This window comes from Spea bombifrons, chromosome 2 (genome assembly GCF_027358695.1).
Source record: "Spea bombifrons isolate aSpeBom1 chromosome 2, aSpeBom1.2.pri, whole genome shotgun sequence".
NCBI lineage: Eukaryota > Metazoa > Chordata > Amphibia > Anura > Pelobatidae > Spea > Spea bombifrons.
The window spans coordinates 114,199,142-114,218,930 of NC_071088.1; the positions used below are offsets into that span (position 1 = coordinate 114,199,142).

Consider the following 19,789-nt stretch of genomic DNA (forward strand, 5'->3'; position numbering starts at 1 on the left):
AGAAGTCTGCAAATTTCCTTCCTAATACATACTGTATGTGCGGTGGCTAAAAAGCTTCACAACATATAAATGGCAAACTTGCCAGAAATTCTAGATTTGATGGGACATAATCCTGTTGAGACTTCACATTGTCCTGGGCAGGGCCACCATCAGAAATCTTGGGGCCAGTACATGCTTATCTCCTGGGCTTCAATGACCCTCCCATCAGCCCGCACTTAGTCCATTTCACTGTCCAGCCCATTGCTCCACCAGTCACTCTGCCTTAAGATAATAAGAACACCTTATGAGAACATGCTTAGCCTAGGGTTAGTGGCATCTGGTTGCAGTATTCCTTCAAGGACCCCCTACAACTAACACATATACATACTAGCACACAAACTCACTTTAACAGCCACTCAACCTACCACTGTACACTTACATACACACACATTCTTTTTCCAAATGGCTTCATGTTTTTTTCTGAAATAAAAAAGGCTTAAATGAGGTACCTAAAAATCCCTAAAATTACATTTATTTCCAAATAGTAGTGCTATTTTTTTAATATATGTTTACTTTTAAAGTGTCTGGCATGTTGGAGGCTCTTAATCAGATGTATATAGATATTTATTAAGAGATAAGATGATGTTGTGTTGGATATCTATGAAGCCTGCTCTCAAGGGTATATCTTATACAAATAAATAAAATTATTCATACCTGTATAAACACATTTTCCTAAAGCAAACAAGGAATCAATATATAAGCAAACATTCTTTACATTTGTAGAAAACATATTCTATATGTGCAATGTGGTTATTAAGTTACTGAGATATTTTATATGAAGCACATGGATTGTTCAGGAATTTTTCTCCTCAAAAGCATAATTTCTAGTACTGCTGAATGTTCAGAACCTTCTCAGAAATAATTGTTTAATGATGTAACATTATATAGTATATTTTACATATAATATATAATATTATATTTTAAATACATATAATATATTATATCTTTTGTTGATATCACTTAATTGTCATGTGTGTGGGTTTAAATGCTATGTTTGTGCATGTGGTGGATAAAGGCTTAAAGGTGGACTTTGGGTAATCTGTTCAACTATATCATTAACTTTAATAAAGTAAAATAATATAGTTACAAGGTCATTATTCTGGACAGACGGATTTTTGTTTTTGACTTTCCTTTGTTTTATGGCAGCTCTTGATATCCACCCGTGGTGACAATGACAAGGTTCAGATGGAATTAAGCCGCCTCCAGTCGGAGAATGACTGTGCCAAAGAAGAAGTCAAGGAGGTCCTGCAGGCTCTGGAGGAGCTGGCTGTGAACTATGATCAAAAGTCACAGGAAGTGGAGGACAAGACTCTGCAAAACAAAATCCTTGCTGATGAGCTGTCCCAGAAAGTGGTAAGTCAGCAATACTCTTTCATATTTCATATAACAGGCACTCCTGAGTACAAACTCTGCAAATACTTCTACAAATACTTCTACACATTTGCACACGATCTACACAAAAGCCAACAAAACATCTCCCTGGGGCTTTAATATGTCACAATATATAATATTACAGACACTGGGCAAGTATAGAACAAAGCACGGGTGGTTGAATGTTGTGCAGGAGCAGTGGGAATGTCCTGGAGTGACACTTGGGAACATCCAGGGGTGACTATGCCAACTCATGACATCTCTACCTTCTTCAGGCTACTCTGCTTTCCCTCGAAAATGATCTGCATCGCCTGCAGGAATTCAGTTCTCATCAACGCAAGCGAATTGCCGAGGTGTTAAATGGACTCATGAAAGACCTTAGTGAGTTCAGTGTCATTGTTGGCAATGGAGAATTTAAACTGGTGAGTACTCCTTGTTCCGGAGGAACCGAAACACAGACCGGGCTGATCTGCATGTTTACATAGTCACCTGTTTCATTGTGTTTAGGTATTTTGACTTGAAGGAAAAGGCATTTTTTAACTTGGTGAGATAGTGGTAAATTAAGTAATGACTGTTACTAATAAAATATAGCTGTGTTTTACAGAATAAACATTCAGGTTGTCACATTATTTCTATGAAATGGTTATTATCCAGCTCTTAGTTAATGATCCCTAAAGTGCAATTAATTTACATTACATTGCAGTCTGTATTCAAATGATGCCTCTCTTCACATCCTATTTTTCCCTAGTTCAGGGCTGTTCAGATCTTCAGGTGTTATTGGACTATAACGTCCATCATCCCTTGACCAGAAGACTAGGAACTTGTCTGATATACCTCTGCCAGTTTAGCAGTTGCCACTGCAACACACCATCCCACTGTAACTAATAACGCAGAGGCTGCTGGATTATTGGGGAGGTAACAGACAAGTACCAAGGTGTAATTAAATAACATCTGGAGGGCCATCTTTGGACAGTCAGGGCCTAGGCATAAATACTACAGACAGAATGTTATTGAAATTATAATTCATCTTGATGATAATTCATCTTAATTACATCATTAAAATTTATGTTAATTTTGTTGTCAATATTAATGCTATTGTAACTTTTTATTCTCCCTATTGTAATAGGGCTATGGAATAAAACAAAATTATGAAAATTATTCTTGCAGGAAACTTCAACATTTCAACTCCTTGATGTCACGATGCATTGTGAGGTCCAACCACAGTAAGCTTCTCCTGCAATAATATATCAGCTCTGATTGACCGATACATTATTCAAGATCAGCTTTGAAACGTGCTAGGGCTGGCTGTCCATTATGCATAGTGATATCAGGGAACTGAAACACCTAACTTTTCTTTTAATGCCTAAATCTTTTGCTTTACATGGTCTCGGTCCATGGTGCTGATACCAGTGAAGAATTTCGTAATGCTTTTTAAACAGACCATTGCAAAGTTTCTTAATTTCCCCATCCCCCTCAAACTTGAGATGTATCTCTCAAACTTCAATGGCTGTGTACATCTGATATAACCTGATATGGCCTACTCTCAGCTCATAACAGTTGTTTCTTCAGAACAGATTGATATTTTTGTATGACAATTTCCTTTGTTATCGTGATTTCTCCTCTTCCCATTGATATCTAACCATGGTTTCCATTGCAGCCTGTGGAGATCAGTGGTGCCATAGAGGAAGAGTTTACAGTAGCCCGCTTGTATATTAGTAAAATTAAATCCGAGGTGAAGTCGGTAGTGAAGAGATGCCGCCAGCTGGAGAACTTGCAGGTGGAGTGCCATCGGAAGATGGAAGTAACTGGACGGGAGCTGTCCTCTTGCCAACTGCTTATATCTCAGGTATTTCTGTGATATATATATATATATATATATATATATATATATATATATATATATACCAAAATTATAGAAAGACATATAATGACTGGCAAGGCAAACCATGGAGTAGGGCACCGTAAAATGCATACAATTAGTACTAGTTTTCTCACTAAATACTGAAAACTAAAACATAGGATGGACCAAGATGCAGTTTATTAATGACACTTTGTTTCAATTACAAGTAAGTGCTGGATAAATTTTATCGTGTAGTAGTGTCCGCATCTTTATATTGTTGCATCATTTATATTTATATATTGTTGGCAACCCCACCAAATCCAAGGACTTGAAGAAATCTTATCGTATGATATTGTTTTTATCAATTAGAAAATGTAGATCTCAGTACAGGTTCTCATGTCATGTCTCGGCGTTCTCCAACAGCAGGGACTACAGGGAGTAAGTGATAAGGAAGGTCATTGCTGCCAGGTCTACAGACCCCCAACAGACTATGGTAGCTGTTGGTGGGGGTCACTGAGCAGCTAGGAGGCTTATATTACCAACAAGGTTCATTTGTTTTATACTGGACATGATTTATACATATATATATATATATATATATATAGTGTGCCTTTATCATTTTTGAAAGGTACTTGTGCATCACACGTCACTGATTTAACCTGGGATTCATTATTTAGACAGCAGCAACTTTCTGTTTTCACTGTTCCTGTTCTTAAATATATAACATCAATCACACCTTTCTAAAGTCCATCGCTGTCAATAGAAAAGCCGTCGGCTTCTTAGCGAGATTTCTCAAAAGAGATTTATTTCTCTTACAAGAAAAAAACTCTATAAACCACAGAGCTTTTTACTAAAGAATCAAGACAACCAACAAACGCGGATGTTTTATATAGAACGCATGGATCATATACAGTGCCTGCTGCTACACTGGGCGGAAAACAGTCATCAACAGCAAAACCAAGTTTATACAGGGGTAATGTGTACAGTCACTAACGAGCAGGATTGGGTTTAGTTCCTATTAATGTATTTTATTTTGCTTGCTGTATTAAATTATAATTACCAACGCATCTCATATGATCTCTAAACCAGACAGGGTTAGATTAGCTACAATTGTTCTTCTATCCTGTAAATATTGATACAGTGTCGAGTGACATGACACAAGGTGCTTGGGTTCTCCTGTAACCTGTTAACACCCTAAAAATTTAGCCTGTCTTAGGTTTAAACGGCTGTAAAATCAGTTCTCATGTAAACACCACTATGGTAACAAACAGTTTGGACTTGGCAGGTAATAAATGACATTGTGTTAGCTTTAAAGGGCCTGCACGTCCACAAAAAAAGCGTTAGGGTCCCCTATGACCAGGGCTGCATTACATGATTCCAGTGTATACAACATTATCTCTAAAGCTGTCTGTCTGCCTTGCCCATATGACTATCAATACAATTTGGTGTCTTTGACTATTAATAAAGCTTGTTTTCTAGCCAAAGGCTGGTTCCAGCAGTCCGTCTTTGTCTAGCTTATGTTACTAAGATCTGTAACCTGGGAGTACTGTTACTTCCTCCGCAGCATGAAGCTAAGATCAGGTCCCTGACAGAATACATGCATAGCGTCGAGATGAAGAAACGTCAGCTGGAGGATTCCTATGATGTACTGAGCGAGGAGCTAGCCAAGATGCAGACTCAAGGTCGGTGATCACTCACACTTACTGAAATGAAAACATGCTATGTGGGAGATGGTTTTTTACACTAGTTACTGAAGTACTAGACAATTCATTGGGTCACGATAGCATGTCAGGTTTAAATAGAACTTTCTATAGTTCCAAAAAGAAAGTCATAGCGTTTACTAGACAACAAATATAAAACAACTTGGAAAAAATGAAAATGATTTAATTATTAAAAAATACTGTGCCTGTGGGGGAAGGTAGGTTATCACGTAGTGACAATATATAAATACGGCATATTGCATCTTTTCTAAATAAGCCAATCAAGTGCTGTGCTGCCATGTTGGGGAGTAGTTAGTGATACAAAATGGCAGTACGCAAGAATTTGCATATATAAAGTATTTTGTAAATTTTGTAAATATATAAAAGTAATTACTTATTTAGTGCTCAAATTTAATAGGCAAATAGTGATAGGATTCTTCAGCTGGGTGGCTTCACCATTACTGAGCCTGCCCCAACAGGATAGACTGTGATTGTCATAAACCTTTCCCGTTTCTTTCATTTGGCAGAAAATATGACAGAAGATGCTTCAAAGGATAAGGAACAGGATTCAAAGGATGCTCATGAGGTCAAGGTCAGGTTTTTTTGAATGATTTTCTGTGTGCATCCCTGTTTAACTTAACACTTGTAGCTTGCAGACTTATAGCTCTTATAACTAAACTTGGACTACACACCCAATTACTCTCAGTCAAGAGTTGGAGCCGGAGGTTGTCCATCCTTGACCTAATGTTGGGGCTGAAATAGATCTCTGTTAAAAATCTACAACACAGAGTGTTTTATTGTTTTTATCGACTAGGAATCTGAAGAAGTGGAAAAAAGTTTGTTTTTCCAAAGACCCCAAATCGAGTTTGCATAAGACTTTTCCATAAGATAAAATACTTTAATTTAGCGTTTGACACATATTACCTTATCTTTGACATTCCAGGAAGAGGAAAGTACATTGCAAATGTAAAACAAATAGTGAATTAAATTTGCATTACAAATGTGCTATACTTCAAACAGACAGTACATGCATTTATATAGGAAAAACATGCAGTAAGGTATATTATTTAACAGTTTATTGTGTCTGGGTCGATTTCTCAATTAAACTGTGCCCCTTTGTCTTAGAAGGTCCTGGAGATGCAAATGGAGAGTCATCGCGAAGCCCATCACAAACAGCTGGCCCGTCTCCGGGATGAGATTAACGAGAAGCAGAAGATCATTGATGAACTTAAAGAGTAAGATCGGGGGCCATTAGGATGTTGATTACAGTCGCATTGCTAGAAATACAATTTTTTTTGTATATTCCATGCCTTGGTGGGTATTATTTACTATTAGGGGAGCTCAAATGCTGGTCATCTAGAAAGCACGTTCAGTGCTACAGGTCTTAAGGGCTGAACTAGTCACTGCATTTTAATCACTGCATCAATAGAGCAAACCTGTGCAAGGTACAGTCACAACAAAACCGAAGGACTAAGATGTGCTCAGAATTCAATGCAGAACCGTTTTTTTAACTCCTGGATGCTGTAAGCCTCAGGGACAAACCATCTAAATCTTTGCAATCCTGGTTGAAGTCATTATAGACCTACTGTAAAGATAAAAATAACCGTTACTCTTTATACATCATACATTTTACACTTCGGTACACTAATAGACCTAGGTTGTATATCTACATTATAAATATATTATACCAAATGTGTATACCATGGGAGCAGCCACCTAACTCTCTGTTCTCGGGATCTGCACAATTCTTCTTCATGAAGCTAGCTCCCCATTATTGTTAAGTTGCTCATTGTTTTTTTGATTCGTCTCATCTTCCCGGAAGGTTATATACAAATAATAATAAGCTTACAAAATATCTCCAAAGTGAAACAGAAAACACCAATCATAGTTTGATAAATGCTAAAAGCTGCAAAGACAACGTTTCCCCTTTAAGTTATAGATTGCACTATAGACACCTGGACCCCTCTGCTTCTCTTCTCAGTCTGAACCAGAAGCTGCAGCTGGAGCTGGAGAAGTTGCGTGCTGATTACGAGAAACTGAAAAGCGAGGAGCACGAGAAGAGCAATAAACTGCAGGAGCTGACGTAAGTCTCTTCTAATATCCAGGAGCAGAGCATCAGTTCAGGCAAAGAGGAATCGGTATGTCTTGGTTCACCCGTGTGAACAAACAAGCTTCCTATTAGAGTATAGAAGCAGGCAGATGGAACCAAAATTACAGAAGCGTATCAGCTCGCGGAACTGGAGGACCTAAATGCGATCCTAACGTCCTGGAGATTATGACGTTTGTAACCCCCAACATTTCAGGTTTCCAAATCAGGAAACCTATGTTGGGGGACAATCAATACTGCCCCGGGAAAACCAGAACACTTGGGAGGTATGGGTAGCTTCAGGATAGAAAATTGGAGGGTGCGCATGCATGAAAATATTAAAAACTTGGCTGTGTTCTTCACAGATTTCTGTACGAGAAACACGAGCAGTCCAAGCAGGATCTTAAAGGGCTCGAGGAAACCGTTGTAAGTACCACGTTTATCCTTTTAAATGTATTTCTGAAAGAGTAGGTTTGGATACGTATTAGCCGCCTTTCTGCTATATCACTTGTAGGCACGTGAACTCCAGACCCTCCACAATCTTCGGAAGCTTTTTGTTCAAGACGTCACATCTCGAGTCAAGAAAGTAAGTGGGCAATCAAATTAAACATTTCTGCATGAACAATTTGAGATTATGTTCCGTCAATAATATTATATTATTAAAAGGTTTTCACGGCTAAATTCCTTTATTTTGGTTTTACAGAGTGCTGAGATGGAACCCGAGGATAGTGGGGGGATTCATTCCCAGAAACAGAAGATTTCCTTTCTTGAGAACAACCTGGAGCAGCTTACAAAGGTTCACAAACAGGTAGGTTTCATGTTCTAGACAGACGTATGGTGGAGACCACAGCCAATATGTGACCTAAAATAAATCTGTTCTGCGAGCAGTGAGCTCTGTGCTGCACTGCTGTGCGACTGCTGTTCTGCTTTATCCATTGTAATAAGAAATGTTTCTGTGTTTGGAAAATAATTCCTACGTATCATCTTCAATGGGGAGCTGTTGTTCGTTCGTATGCCTGGCTTAGTGCCACTGCCTGTTGTTATGTTGGTCTTTATTATTCCTCTTATGCTGCTTGCTCTGCAAAAATGGAGACTCAGGGACTGGGGCCAAGGTGACTTTCAGAAAATGTCCACCAATCAGAGTGCTTCCCTTCCATGCCCGGCACTGGTCAGTTGTACTGCTTTGTGGAATCAGTGGTCAATACAAGTCCTAAATGATAGTAAGCAAGCATAAAATCAAGAAGGTTAGCAAGTCAGACAGTTGGCAGAGTAGATGGGCTCAACTCAGAGGTACTAGATGGGCCCGGCTAACACAGAATGAGCCGTGTCATTCACAAATTGTCAAATCACTGAAAGCCCTACTGAGTCTAATCAAACTAAGCCTCGGTTGTCAGCTAAACGCTGTTACAATGCATCACAGACATAGGGGTCCTGGAAAGTTCAATTGCAGCATCCAGCACAGCTACTAGCTAGTTCATTTGACAATATGTCTGGATTCATGATTGGCAGATCATTTTTTTAAAAATCCATTAACACTTCCAGGCGAACTTTCTATGTTCTTGTAAAACCTAAAATCTATAACGTAAAGTTCAAGAATCTAGCATTATTTGATATATTAAATAATAAGTAGGAAGGGGGATCTTTAAGTAGGTTGGTAAGATGTTAAAATTTACCCTCAGCCTGCTAGAAGAATTTGATTAACTTCTACAAGGAACCTAATTTAAAGTGTCTACAACAAACAGTTGTAATATGTAATGTAATATATTCAGAATTGTCCTTATATGTTGATTAAAATGTCTTAACTGATGTATTCTTGATATTATTCCTTCTCATTGTACTCCTTACTTTTATTTTCAAAGTTCTCTATATTAAATCTAGTATATCTTGTTTGCTTTTGTTAAACAATAGTGGCTTAATTATCTCCAAAGCTGTCCCAAAGAATTAAAACAATTTATAATTAATGATTGACTGTAAAGAGATAATTTGGGTAGTGGTGCTTTTGTGAGAGAATATCTAAAATCTAACACATGGTTACCCTTTATAAAATATGTAGTGCCACATAGACTTGTGCACATGCACCAAAAACAATTTGGACAAATTTCTGGTTTTGTTTTTGGTTCATCCGTTTTCTGGCAATAAATAGTTTCCTGCCCTTTCTGTTTGGACAAAATTCTGAGGGTCTTTTCCATTCCAACTAAATTTGTTGTCACTCACCCTCACTCATTGTCTGTCATGCTCCGTCCTACTCTCTCACGCTCTCTCTCAATGTCTCCTTACCTTCTCTGCCAACCGCTTCCATGTCTCCACAGCTCCGCTTCTTCTTCATGTTCTTCGCTTCTTCATTCTTCTTTCTTCTCCGGTCATCTGCTTCTCCCATTGATCCGCTGCATTACCCTGGCTTTCTGGAGCACTTTAGCATCAGGGTGGAGCCCCGGCGCATACAAAGGGGACAACCTCTCACCAGACTGGAGGAATGGGGGAGAGGTTGTCCCCGTTGTGCACACCGAGGGTCTTTCCTGTCATCGAAATCCTCCATGAGACCAGAATAATGCAGACCTTACATGGAGAAAGAGAAGTGTTTTTGCACTGGCTCCAGGAGGCCAGGGTAACGCAGTGGGTCACTGGGAGAAGCAGATTACCAGAGAAGAATGAAGAAGCGGACAACACGAAGGAGAAGTAGAAGAAGCAGAGAACAAGAACAAAAAGAAGGTAGGGAGACATTACGAGAGAGTAAGAGAGCATGACAGAGGGTGACAGCTTTCTGCTGCGTTTTCATTTGCTTCATTGGTGCCTCCTCCTTTGCAGATATTTCGAATCCAAATGCCCAAGTCTACTGCCTAGTGCTGCGCCGGGTTCAATGTCCTGGGATAAATGCTTATTTTGCCAAGTTTTACTTTTTATTGTAAGATCTAAAAAAATCCCATTTAAAAAGAATAATCATTATATCCATAATGTGGATTTAGTGTGATTACAAGTTCTTATGAAGTCTGCTTGATCAGCAAAGTTGCTTCTTTATGTACCGGTAATTTTTCCATTTGTTTTAAAATGAAATCTCAAAATATATGTACAACAGTTGATTTCATACATTATTTTAAAATGTTTGACTCACACAAAAATGCGATATTTATAGTAAGAACTCTGTTCCAAAAGCCATGATAGCTGGAGGCTACACAGATTGCTCATAAGGCCATGACCAGCTGCTTGCATTCATGACAATGAACAATATTTTGAGGCTTTCGAATGCTGCTAAGAGTAATGGAAGTTGCAATTTAACAACAGCTAGAGGGCCTCAGTTATCCAGGCATATATAGTATAATCATCCTAAAATATGGCTGGATATTTATTCTTTCAATGGTTTGGGGTTTATATAATGATACTATTTGTTAAGAAGGCTTTTCCAGCTGGGTGTGGGAAGCCGACATAATTTATATTAATCAATGTGTTTTGGTTTATATATAAATATATAGAAACCTGTTACCCAGGCTACATTTCTATATAGATATATTTACCAGAACTCTGCACTTTTTATTACGTCTGAGATAATTATTATTCTAATAATTATTACGTCTGAGATAATTATTATTCTAATAGTTATTACGTCTGAGATAATTATTATTCTGGTGGGTTATCAATAGAATCATATACTTCTGGTCTTCACAGGGCCACAGACCTTCAGAGATCATCCAAGTCTTAAGTAGACCTCCAGTACTCTCTGCAGCAACCTCTGGTTTCATGTCCAGTTTTGTTTTTCCTCATACTGCTCCTGTTTTTGTTGTTTTGGGTTTTTTGGTTTTTTTTTTAGCATTTTTTGGTTTGCATGTACAGTTTTATAGATGGAAGCAATCTTATTTCAATGACTGCCATTTGTATCCCACATTACCTCCCTGCTGCCTTCCATTTAGCTGGATTACTGGGTATCGAAGGTACTGAAAGATGCTAATACAGAGATGTTTGCCTCGCTCCAGCCTGCTTACCCACTGCTCACCAATGCCTCTTTAGTTCAAGCTATTCATTTAAACCACTGAGAAAAATACATCCATTTTCTCTGCTTCCATACTGAAAAGAGGGTGACACCTGACAGAGAAGGCGTTTAATTTTAGGGTGCAAAGAAAACTATATCATGCCTATTTTTGCAGCTGGTGTGGAGTCAAGGTGGCAACTCTGACAAATGCTTTACCGTAATGCTAGTGGATGAAAACATTTGCAGAGCATGGACTTTCATTTTATCGCCTGTACTTAAAACACACACTTATGTCAGCAGATGAGATGTATATATGTTTAAAACCCAATAGGTCTAATCATCAAAGACTCTTATTTTCTCTCCTGTAAGACCATAATCGATGCCGGCAAACTATTCCCTCCCGTTTCGGAGCTCTGCCTATCCTGCTCCATATAGGAGGGAGGAAGAGGCCCAAGGGTTGGGTCAAGCTGCACATGGTGGAAGGGCTAACCGCAAATAGACAGGAAGTGGGAAGAACCCAAGCAGGAAGTGGGCAGATCTGAGCATTGCTCACTCACCAATTAAACACAAAGGCTTGCTAACCAGCTCAAAAAGAAACTTGAGCAGGAAACCCTAACTAATATTGGGTATTTATTTACGCCATTACAATCTTGCTGTGGTATATTATTGACACACTAGGGGAACCACATTATGATAAAAACAGACATACTGTACATACAAAAGGGAAGAAGAGCTGTAAACTTAACTATGGCCTCTTTTGCACTGAGCCATTAAAGTTAACTTCTCTATGGGCCTTTCATACAAAAAAAAAAAAAACTTTGATGAGTAGACTATGTCTTTAGATGCTGTAGTCTATAGCATGGCTTCCACTGCCCATCACACCATCTATAAACAGGCACAGCAGTGACACAGTGAATGCTCAGACACAATGCCATGAACATGAACCAATTATAATTGCAACAAACTATTATCAAGTTGCATCCATTCTTGGTAATGAGGGCTTGTATTAAATTAGAATATATTTTGAGATCTTGCAAAATATAGTAACTAATGTGCTTATATTCTTAGATTCTAATTATTCTATTGTCACTTCACACACCACCAGAATGACTTTTATATGTAACTAATCAATCTGGATATAAAAATAACTATTTTTGACTTGTAGTGGCACACCATTGACCTATAATAAGCCAATGATCAGCCAGTCAGACCTTACCAGCACAGTTAGAGGCTTAGTTTTAGGATGACATAACAGATGGCATTATTGCTACTATGTGAGCCCAATAACCTGATTATTCACTCAGAAACCAAGATATAAGGTTCACATGAGGCAGAGTCAAATTGTTAGGGTAATATTTTTAAAGATTAGTTCTGGAAATAATGCTACATGTAGAGCAGTCACTGTACAACTATAAGCACTTACCCTTAATATAGCCCTAGGTTTTCATCATTCTGCTCTAGTGATCATTGAGCTATGTTTATGGCTGCTTCTTTATCATGCCATCCACTGCTGTATCATGACACATTATTCTCCTGTTCATTTAATCTTATTGTAAGTTATGATTTAGCTCTCTGGGTGTCTCGCTTCAGGGTGGCTAAAGGCACTCTGAATGATTATTGATTTGCCAAATAATTTCTGCAAGTAACAACAGACTTTTTCAGACGATACCAAAGTTCTGGATCGACCTGTATCAATGTCATTTTGATACATCAACTAGTATTCTCCTAAGTATCACGTCACTTCCACTCAACTTAGACATCGCTTCTCATAGCCAGAATCTCAGCTTTAGGAAGGTCATAGTCTGCTGCAGTCTCTTCCTTTAGGTCAAAATAGGCCTCACCAACCAGAAACCAGCCCATTATAGTTTAAACCATTGCTCCTTGATTCCAGTCCTTCACAAAGCTGTAAGATAGGCTTTCACATCATCCTGAGGCATATACTGGTTGGCATGGATCAGCCTTAAATCACTGCTACAGGGTGTTTTGAGAGTTGTTCCACCATCTCCTTCAGGACAGCCCTGTGCTCTTGTTGAGCTTCTAACACAGCCCCATTTGAGCAGTTAACAGCCGACTTGTTTCCTGCTGTACAGCGGTAGCATGCAGAAGGGCCTTTAATACATCCTCCATAGAGATAACAGGTTCAGTGAAAGACCCCACTTCTGACAGGCTGATGATCACAGTTCATATTACACACCTTGACATCCAGTACCACCAAAATATATTGATTGCCTTTAGCCTATCTTTCCAGAGGACCCGCCAAGTCCATGGTGATACACTCAAAAGGTATATCAATAATAGGTAATGGGATAAAAGCACTAACCCATCTGTATACCACCCTCAAACAGATGGGTTAGTCAAGCGGTTTAATAGAAATAGAATGTACATGTTGCATAAAGTGGTAGATCGAGATGGGAAATATTGGGACACTCCTCTACATTACTTATTTATTGTAGACTTCTTTAGACTTTTCTCCTTTTGAGCTTATTCATGGGAGGTATCCTAGTGGTTATTGGACTTATTCTTATAAGGAATAAGAAAAAGAACAAACTGTACTGCAAACTTGCAGAAATAATAAGGGTGAAACTTTGCTGTGCCCTATTATTGATGCCAACCCCTCAACAGGAGCATTGGAGGAACCACGGGCCACTGACATCAAAGAAACAGATGTTTTATCAGTTTGGAAGGGAAAAAAATAACTACCTAACTTTACAGAATGCCTATAGAAATGTTTTGGGGTCAGTGGCCCTTAAGTCGAGGGAACCATACCCCCATTTTATTCTCCGAAATGAGAGGTAGAAATGGTACCTCGCTCATACAGAATGAAAGTGATAAAGTTAGCACATGCTTATTTACTTAAGTTCACAAAGCCTCATAAGGGCACCCCTAATCCCATTACTTAGTTTTTCCTTTGGAAAGATGAGCTAAGGATAATCAATATACGCTGCTCAAAATAATAAAGGGAACACTAAGATTACACATCCTAGATCTGAATGAATGAACTAATCGTATGACATACTTCCATCTTTACATAGTTGAATGTGCTGACAACAAAATCACACAAAAATTCTCAATGGAAATCAAATTTATCAACCCATGGAGGTCTGGATATGGAGTCACACTCAAAATCAAAATGGAAAACCACACTACAGGCTGATCCAACTTTGATGTAATGTCCTTAAAACAAGTCACAATGAGGCTCAATAGTGTGTGTGGCCTCCATGTGCCCGTATGACCTCCCTACAACGCCTGGGCATGCTCCTGATGAGGTTGCGGATGGTCTCCTGAGGGATTTCCTCCCAGACCTGGACTAAAGCATCCGCCAACTCCTGATCAGTGTGTGGTGCAACGTGGTGTTGGTGGATGGAGCGAAACATGTCCCAGATGTGCTCAATCGGATAAAGGTCTGGGGAACGGGCGGGCCAGTCCATAGCATCAATGCCTTCCTCTTGCAGGAACTGCTGACACACTCCAGCCGCATGAGGTCTAGCATTGTCTTGCATTAGGAGGAACCCAGGGCCAACCGCACCAACATATGGTCTCACAAGGGGTCTGAGGATCTCATCTCGGTACCTAATGGCAGTCAGGCTACCTCTGTCAAGCACATGGAGGGCTGTGCGGCCCCCCAAAGAAATGCCACCCCACACCATTACTGACCCACCGCCAAACCGGTCATGCTGGAGGATGTTGCAGGCAGCAGAACGTTCTCCACGGCGTCTCCAGACTCTGTCACGTCTGTCACATGTGCTCAGTGTGAACCTGCTTTCATCTGTGAAGAGCACAGGGCGCCAGTGGCGAATATGCCAATCCTGGTGTTCTCTGGCAAATGCCAAACGCCCTGCACGGTGTAAGCACAACCCCCACCTGTGGACGTAGGGCCCTCATACCACCCTCATGGAGTCTGTTTCTGACCGTTTGAGTGGACAGAAACACTCTGCTCCTCCTTGCACAAAGGTGGAGGTAGCGGTCCTGCTGCTGGGTTGTTGCCCTCCTACGGCCTCCTCCATGTCTCCTGATGTACTGGCCTGTCTCCTGGTAGCGCCTCCATGCTCTGGACACTACGCTGACAGACACAGCAAACCTTCTTGCCACAGCTCGCATTGATGTGCCATCCTGGATGAGCTGCACTACCTGAGCCACTTGTGTGGGTTGTAGACTCCGTCTCATGCTACCACTAGAGTGAAAGCACTGCCAGCATTCAAAAGTGACCAAAACATCAGCCAGGAAGCATAGGAACTGAGAAGTGGTCTGTGGTCACCACCTGCAGAACCACTCCTTTATTGGGGGTGTCTTGCTAATTGCCTATAATTTCCACCTGTTGTCTGTTCCATTTGCACAACAGCATGTGAAATTGATTGTCCATCGGTGTTGGTTCCTGAGTGGACAGTGTGATTTCACAGAAGTGTGATTGACTTCGAGTTACATTGTGTTGTTTAAGTGTTCCCTTTATTATTTTGAGCAGTGTATTTTGGTGACACTGGATGTCAAGATGTATAATATGAAGGTGACAACTTGGCCAGCCTGTCACAATTTGAACACGCAATCTCATTCTTACTTGATTCTGTAAAAAGGCTTTGTGAGAGTTCAGTGGAAATTGCAATTACATTTTCCCGATTTGCCTAACTGAGATTACTATGGTCTGATTCAAGTCTCCTGTGAAATTAAAGAGGATTCAAAACTGGGAAATGGGAACCTTATCAAGATTTATCCAGTGCAGCATTCCACTTGGGCTGTGAGGTCTCTTTATGGGATGGGAGATATACTTCGTCCTGATTAATATATTTATATATTTGCTCCAATAGCATTTTATTCATTTTAGAAGGTAATATGAATTCCTATCAAATCATGAATTCCACATGGAGAAAATAATAATGAAGCTGTAATAATAATAATAAATTGATGTTGACATTAGGATTATAGGATCAAAGATTTCTTTATCTGTACAGTTATTTATTTGTTTGTTTGTGCCTCTCTGCATGGTTTTTCCAAGCTGGTTCGTGACAATGCAGATCTTCGTTGTGAGCTTCCTAAACTGGAAAAACGTCTTCGGGCTACGGCTGAGAGAGTTAAGGCCCTGGAGGGTGCACTGAAGGAGGCCAAAGAAGGTGCCATGAAGGACAAGAGGAGATACCAGCAAGAAGTAGATCGTATTAAGGAGGCCGTCCGTTATAAGAACACAGTGAGGCGCACCCATACTGCACAGATTGGTAAGACTGACGTTCGACAATAATTGTATTCATTTATAGAACAGATTATTTATCTTGTGTACTGTGCTGATGCTAAGGTGCTGGAAATGTGTGAGGAACATATTTATCTTTGGAGCAAATAGAATACCTCTCTTATGAGCATAATTTATTCATTAGTTCTCATGTCTTGATTCTGAAACACAGGCTGTCAAACTGTCGTTAGTAGAACAGCTTGTCAAACTGGAGCTCTTCAGCTGTTCTTTAATGATATTCTGTAATTTATGGCCAATCTATCATGAGAATTTAAGACAATAAAATACCTAGGATGGTGTTGAACTGCAGAATTATTATTAGTCCGCCACTGGTATAACGTAAATATTGTATGTTTTAATTGCAGCCAAGCCCATCCGACCTGGACATTACCCTGCATCCTCCCCAACCAACCAGTACAACGTTCGTAATTCTGATTCTGTTAGCTACACAAACAACCTCTTTCAGAACTATCAAAATATATACATGAGGTCATCCAGCCCCACCAATGAAACATTGTAAGTATTCCTGAAAGTTTAATATATGTCAACTATGCTGCTTCACAGGGAACAAATATCTCTGAATCAGACCTTGTTCTCAAATGCTGTCTTGTGATAGAACGCTTTGTTATTCCTTGTTATTTTAAGTTTTTGATCATGGTATGCAACTGGATAATGTTACAACAGTTATAAAACAATTAATTAAAAATCAAATGTAAAAAAAAAATTCTGTTTTCTGTCAGTCCTTGAGGCATAGTAACAGGAATAGAAAAACTAAATGTAAAGAATGTTTGGCCTTTTTTATTGTTCTGGATTCAGCTTTGTCAATCCATGTACCACCTCAAGGAGCAGTTCTTCCAGTGCGGACTTGCTTCCCTACCAGAAGATGAATGTGGATAATGGTAAGGTCAAATAGAGTACATATATATATATATATATTATACAGGCCTGAAGAGACTTCTAAGGCCCCAAAAGTGTATGTCTATTATCATTTTCTATGTTGACCCAATAAAAGGTATCAATTTTAACTAAAGACTCTATAGACAAGTAGTGTGACTCATTTCATTAGGAAGGACAGTGGTACCTGGACCTCCAGTCCCAAAAGAGTCCTGTTTGCTCCGCACATCCTTTTACCCCCGATGTCTAGCAGGAATTTGTAACACTCCCCTCATCAATGTATCACTGTAGTATAAAGGCCATGAAAATCTGGTACTTTTACCATTTTGGTAAAATGCCACATTTAAGGAATCACTCTTTCTTTTTCCACAGGCAATGCTACAGACATCAATGACAACCGGTAAGTCCCCGTGATAAAAGCTGTCACAGTTATATTTGGCTATTATCTATTTATCAGTCTATTTATGTCAGTCCATCAATGATATGCATTACCTATTCTGGTATCCAATTAATGACATATGGCCATTTTTAAGTCATGTTTAATTAAAAATAGCAAGGCAAACGCATTTCGGAAGCTGTAGCAAACATTGACCTTGGAGCCTCTCTGGTATAATATGGTTGGGAAGAGGAAATAACTCCTGTAATCAGCCTATGCAATTAAAGTTGAGGTCTGTGTCTGGAAACAAGCTTTACCTAATACTGTAAGCGGTAGAAAATGACATCATATTCTATCCAGTGTTTCGCAGGAGAGTCACTGTTCTGCAAAACACCCCCCATTGTCCTAATAAGTGGTGATCTTAGATCTTGGCACAGCAAGTCATGTAATCACAGCTCCTACCTGTCCACCTTGTGGAGCATTTTAGCTAGGTGGCTGGTTTTCTATGTTTTTGACATCAAGTAATTTTGGGAAGCATAGTCATTTTGACCCTATATAAGAGACCTAGCAAATATTTTGGCCATTTCTATCGAGTTACAATTTATTTTGTGGTGGTGACCCCATAATATAATACTTTACACTATAGTCTTTCCTCCAGCCTATTATTGTGTGCTTTCAAATATTGTACATTACCAGTTTCTACAATGGGTGAATTTGAGTTTTAGAACTGACAGTAAGTAAATTGTGCTTATATTTCACTCTTAATTTCCTCCACAGAAGTGATTTGCCATGTGGATGTGAAGCTGATGATCAGTCCAAATTAATTCCCCTTCACCAAGAGACAGCAGCCAGCTAATAGCAGTCAGCAGATGCCTCCTCTCACATGCACTTTCAGGTAATACACATGGACATGCAAGGACACCAGAAGCAGAATGCATTCATATCGTCATAGGCTCATACAAGAAGTGGCGTGTGAACCCATACAACCTTCAACAGAGCTTTTACAAGTATTACCAAACACACATTCTGTATGTACATCAATAACAAACACTATATGAATATTCTATACACACAATCCATACTCTCAAAGTATACTTCCTATAGTTAATGTATATTTGAAGGCTTTCTATCATACCTCTTCAATTATCCCATATTCTTCCCAAACCCCCTTAGTCAACTCCCAATCAGCTTTAACAAAATATCTGCTCTTTTGAGTTTCTCCACTAAGAAGTTGAGTGAGCAGTCGAGTTAAGGGTTAGCTCAACTGACCAGTTGTATGACATCCTATGGTAGAACAAAACAACTCACACATTCACTAATGTAAGAGTTGTTTGCAAGTGGAATTTGTGAGCTTCAGGTAAGGGAATGCGAGTTAATTGAAACCACACATGACCTCCCCTGAAACTTGAAAAAAATAGGAAAGGATCAAAGCCAACTCTGCACTATATACAAATTACATCAATTTAAAAGATTCACATCTTGCATACAACTAATATGTGTGCATTAAATGATGTTGATAAGTTGAATAACCTTGAGAGTTTGACCATTTTAGTTCACAAGTTAACACCTTTGTTCTTTTTTCTGATTCTGTTGTGACCTTGCTAACATATTAATAACTCTGCTTTGTCTTCCTTCTTCTTCACTTCCAGTTTCCCATGGGACTGAAGCTTTACTCCCAGCATGCTGCAATTTAGCTTTTTGTGGCCTCTGCTGCCAGACATTATTCCCCCTGTATGACTCTCGCTCAGTGTCTTTCTTACTGTGCTCTGTTAACGTACTGTATACTAACAGCTGCTAATGTTTATTCTATACCTACGCAATGCACTCGATTATGTATCCACTTGTGTTTTAAACTCTATCCTCTAGTTCCTTAATGTATATCTGTCAGATCACACACACACACAAACACTGTGTCATTTACATGGGGTTAGTTATTATGTGTCACTGGGCAAGTGGAAAAAAAGGATGACCATGAAATAAAGGAATGCTGTTATTTCAAGTCACTGTTTGTGCTTTTCTTTTGAGTAAGTCGGATTTAATATGTAATTCTCATTAACTTTTTAAGTGTTCAAAGTAATTAACAAAAATGAATGCACTGGCCAACGTTATTTTTATGATTACTCCAAGAGGTTTTCCCTACAACCGAATAATAAGTTATGTTTTCAGTACTTAAACACATATGATGGTGCATATATGCCATACCGTAGGTACAACTGATCCTTGATCATGTCTTCTTCTATCTATTCTCACTGTATGAAACTGATCATAAAAACCTGCTTTAACTATTTTTTATAGATGGAGGTAGTA

At 39.2% G+C, this 19,789-nt stretch overlaps 1 protein-coding gene across 4 annotated transcripts in view; it reads left to right on the plus strand.

The window, feature by feature from the left end:
• The window catches only part of KIF5A (kinesin family member 5A), a 56,827-nt gene extending 37,346 nt beyond the window's left edge, over nucleotides 1-19,481 (plus strand). For 2 of the 4 annotated variants that reach the window (XM_053455764.1, XM_053455761.1), the window contains exons 14-29: nucleotides 1,186-1,392; nucleotides 1,686-1,832; nucleotides 3,068-3,256; nucleotides 4,815-4,932; nucleotides 5,478-5,542; nucleotides 6,076-6,185; nucleotides 6,932-7,033; nucleotides 7,402-7,462; nucleotides 7,551-7,622; nucleotides 7,740-7,844; nucleotides 15,985-16,201; nucleotides 16,578-16,728; nucleotides 17,029-17,111; nucleotides 17,479-17,506; nucleotides 18,260-18,377; nucleotides 19,132-19,481. In XM_053455764.1, coding sequence (XP_053311739.1) covers nucleotides 1,186-1,392; nucleotides 1,686-1,832; nucleotides 3,068-3,256; nucleotides 4,815-4,932; nucleotides 5,478-5,542; nucleotides 6,076-6,185; nucleotides 6,932-7,033; nucleotides 7,402-7,462; nucleotides 7,551-7,622; nucleotides 7,740-7,844; nucleotides 15,985-16,201; nucleotides 16,578-16,728; nucleotides 17,029-17,111; nucleotides 17,479-17,506; nucleotides 18,260-18,338 — 1,734 coding nt within the window. In that variant the 3' untranslated portion in view covers nucleotides 18,339-18,377; nucleotides 19,132-19,481. The remainder of the gene's footprint in view (nucleotides 1-1,185; nucleotides 1,393-1,685; nucleotides 1,833-3,067; nucleotides 3,257-4,814; nucleotides 4,933-5,477; nucleotides 5,543-6,075; nucleotides 6,186-6,931; nucleotides 7,034-7,401; nucleotides 7,463-7,550; nucleotides 7,623-7,739; nucleotides 7,845-15,984; nucleotides 16,202-16,577; nucleotides 16,729-17,028; nucleotides 17,112-17,478; nucleotides 17,507-18,259; nucleotides 18,378-19,131) is intronic. The other 2 variants (XM_053455762.1, XM_053455763.1) reach the window with 2 other exon arrangements.
• Nucleotides 19,482-19,789: the final 308 nt, after the last annotated feature.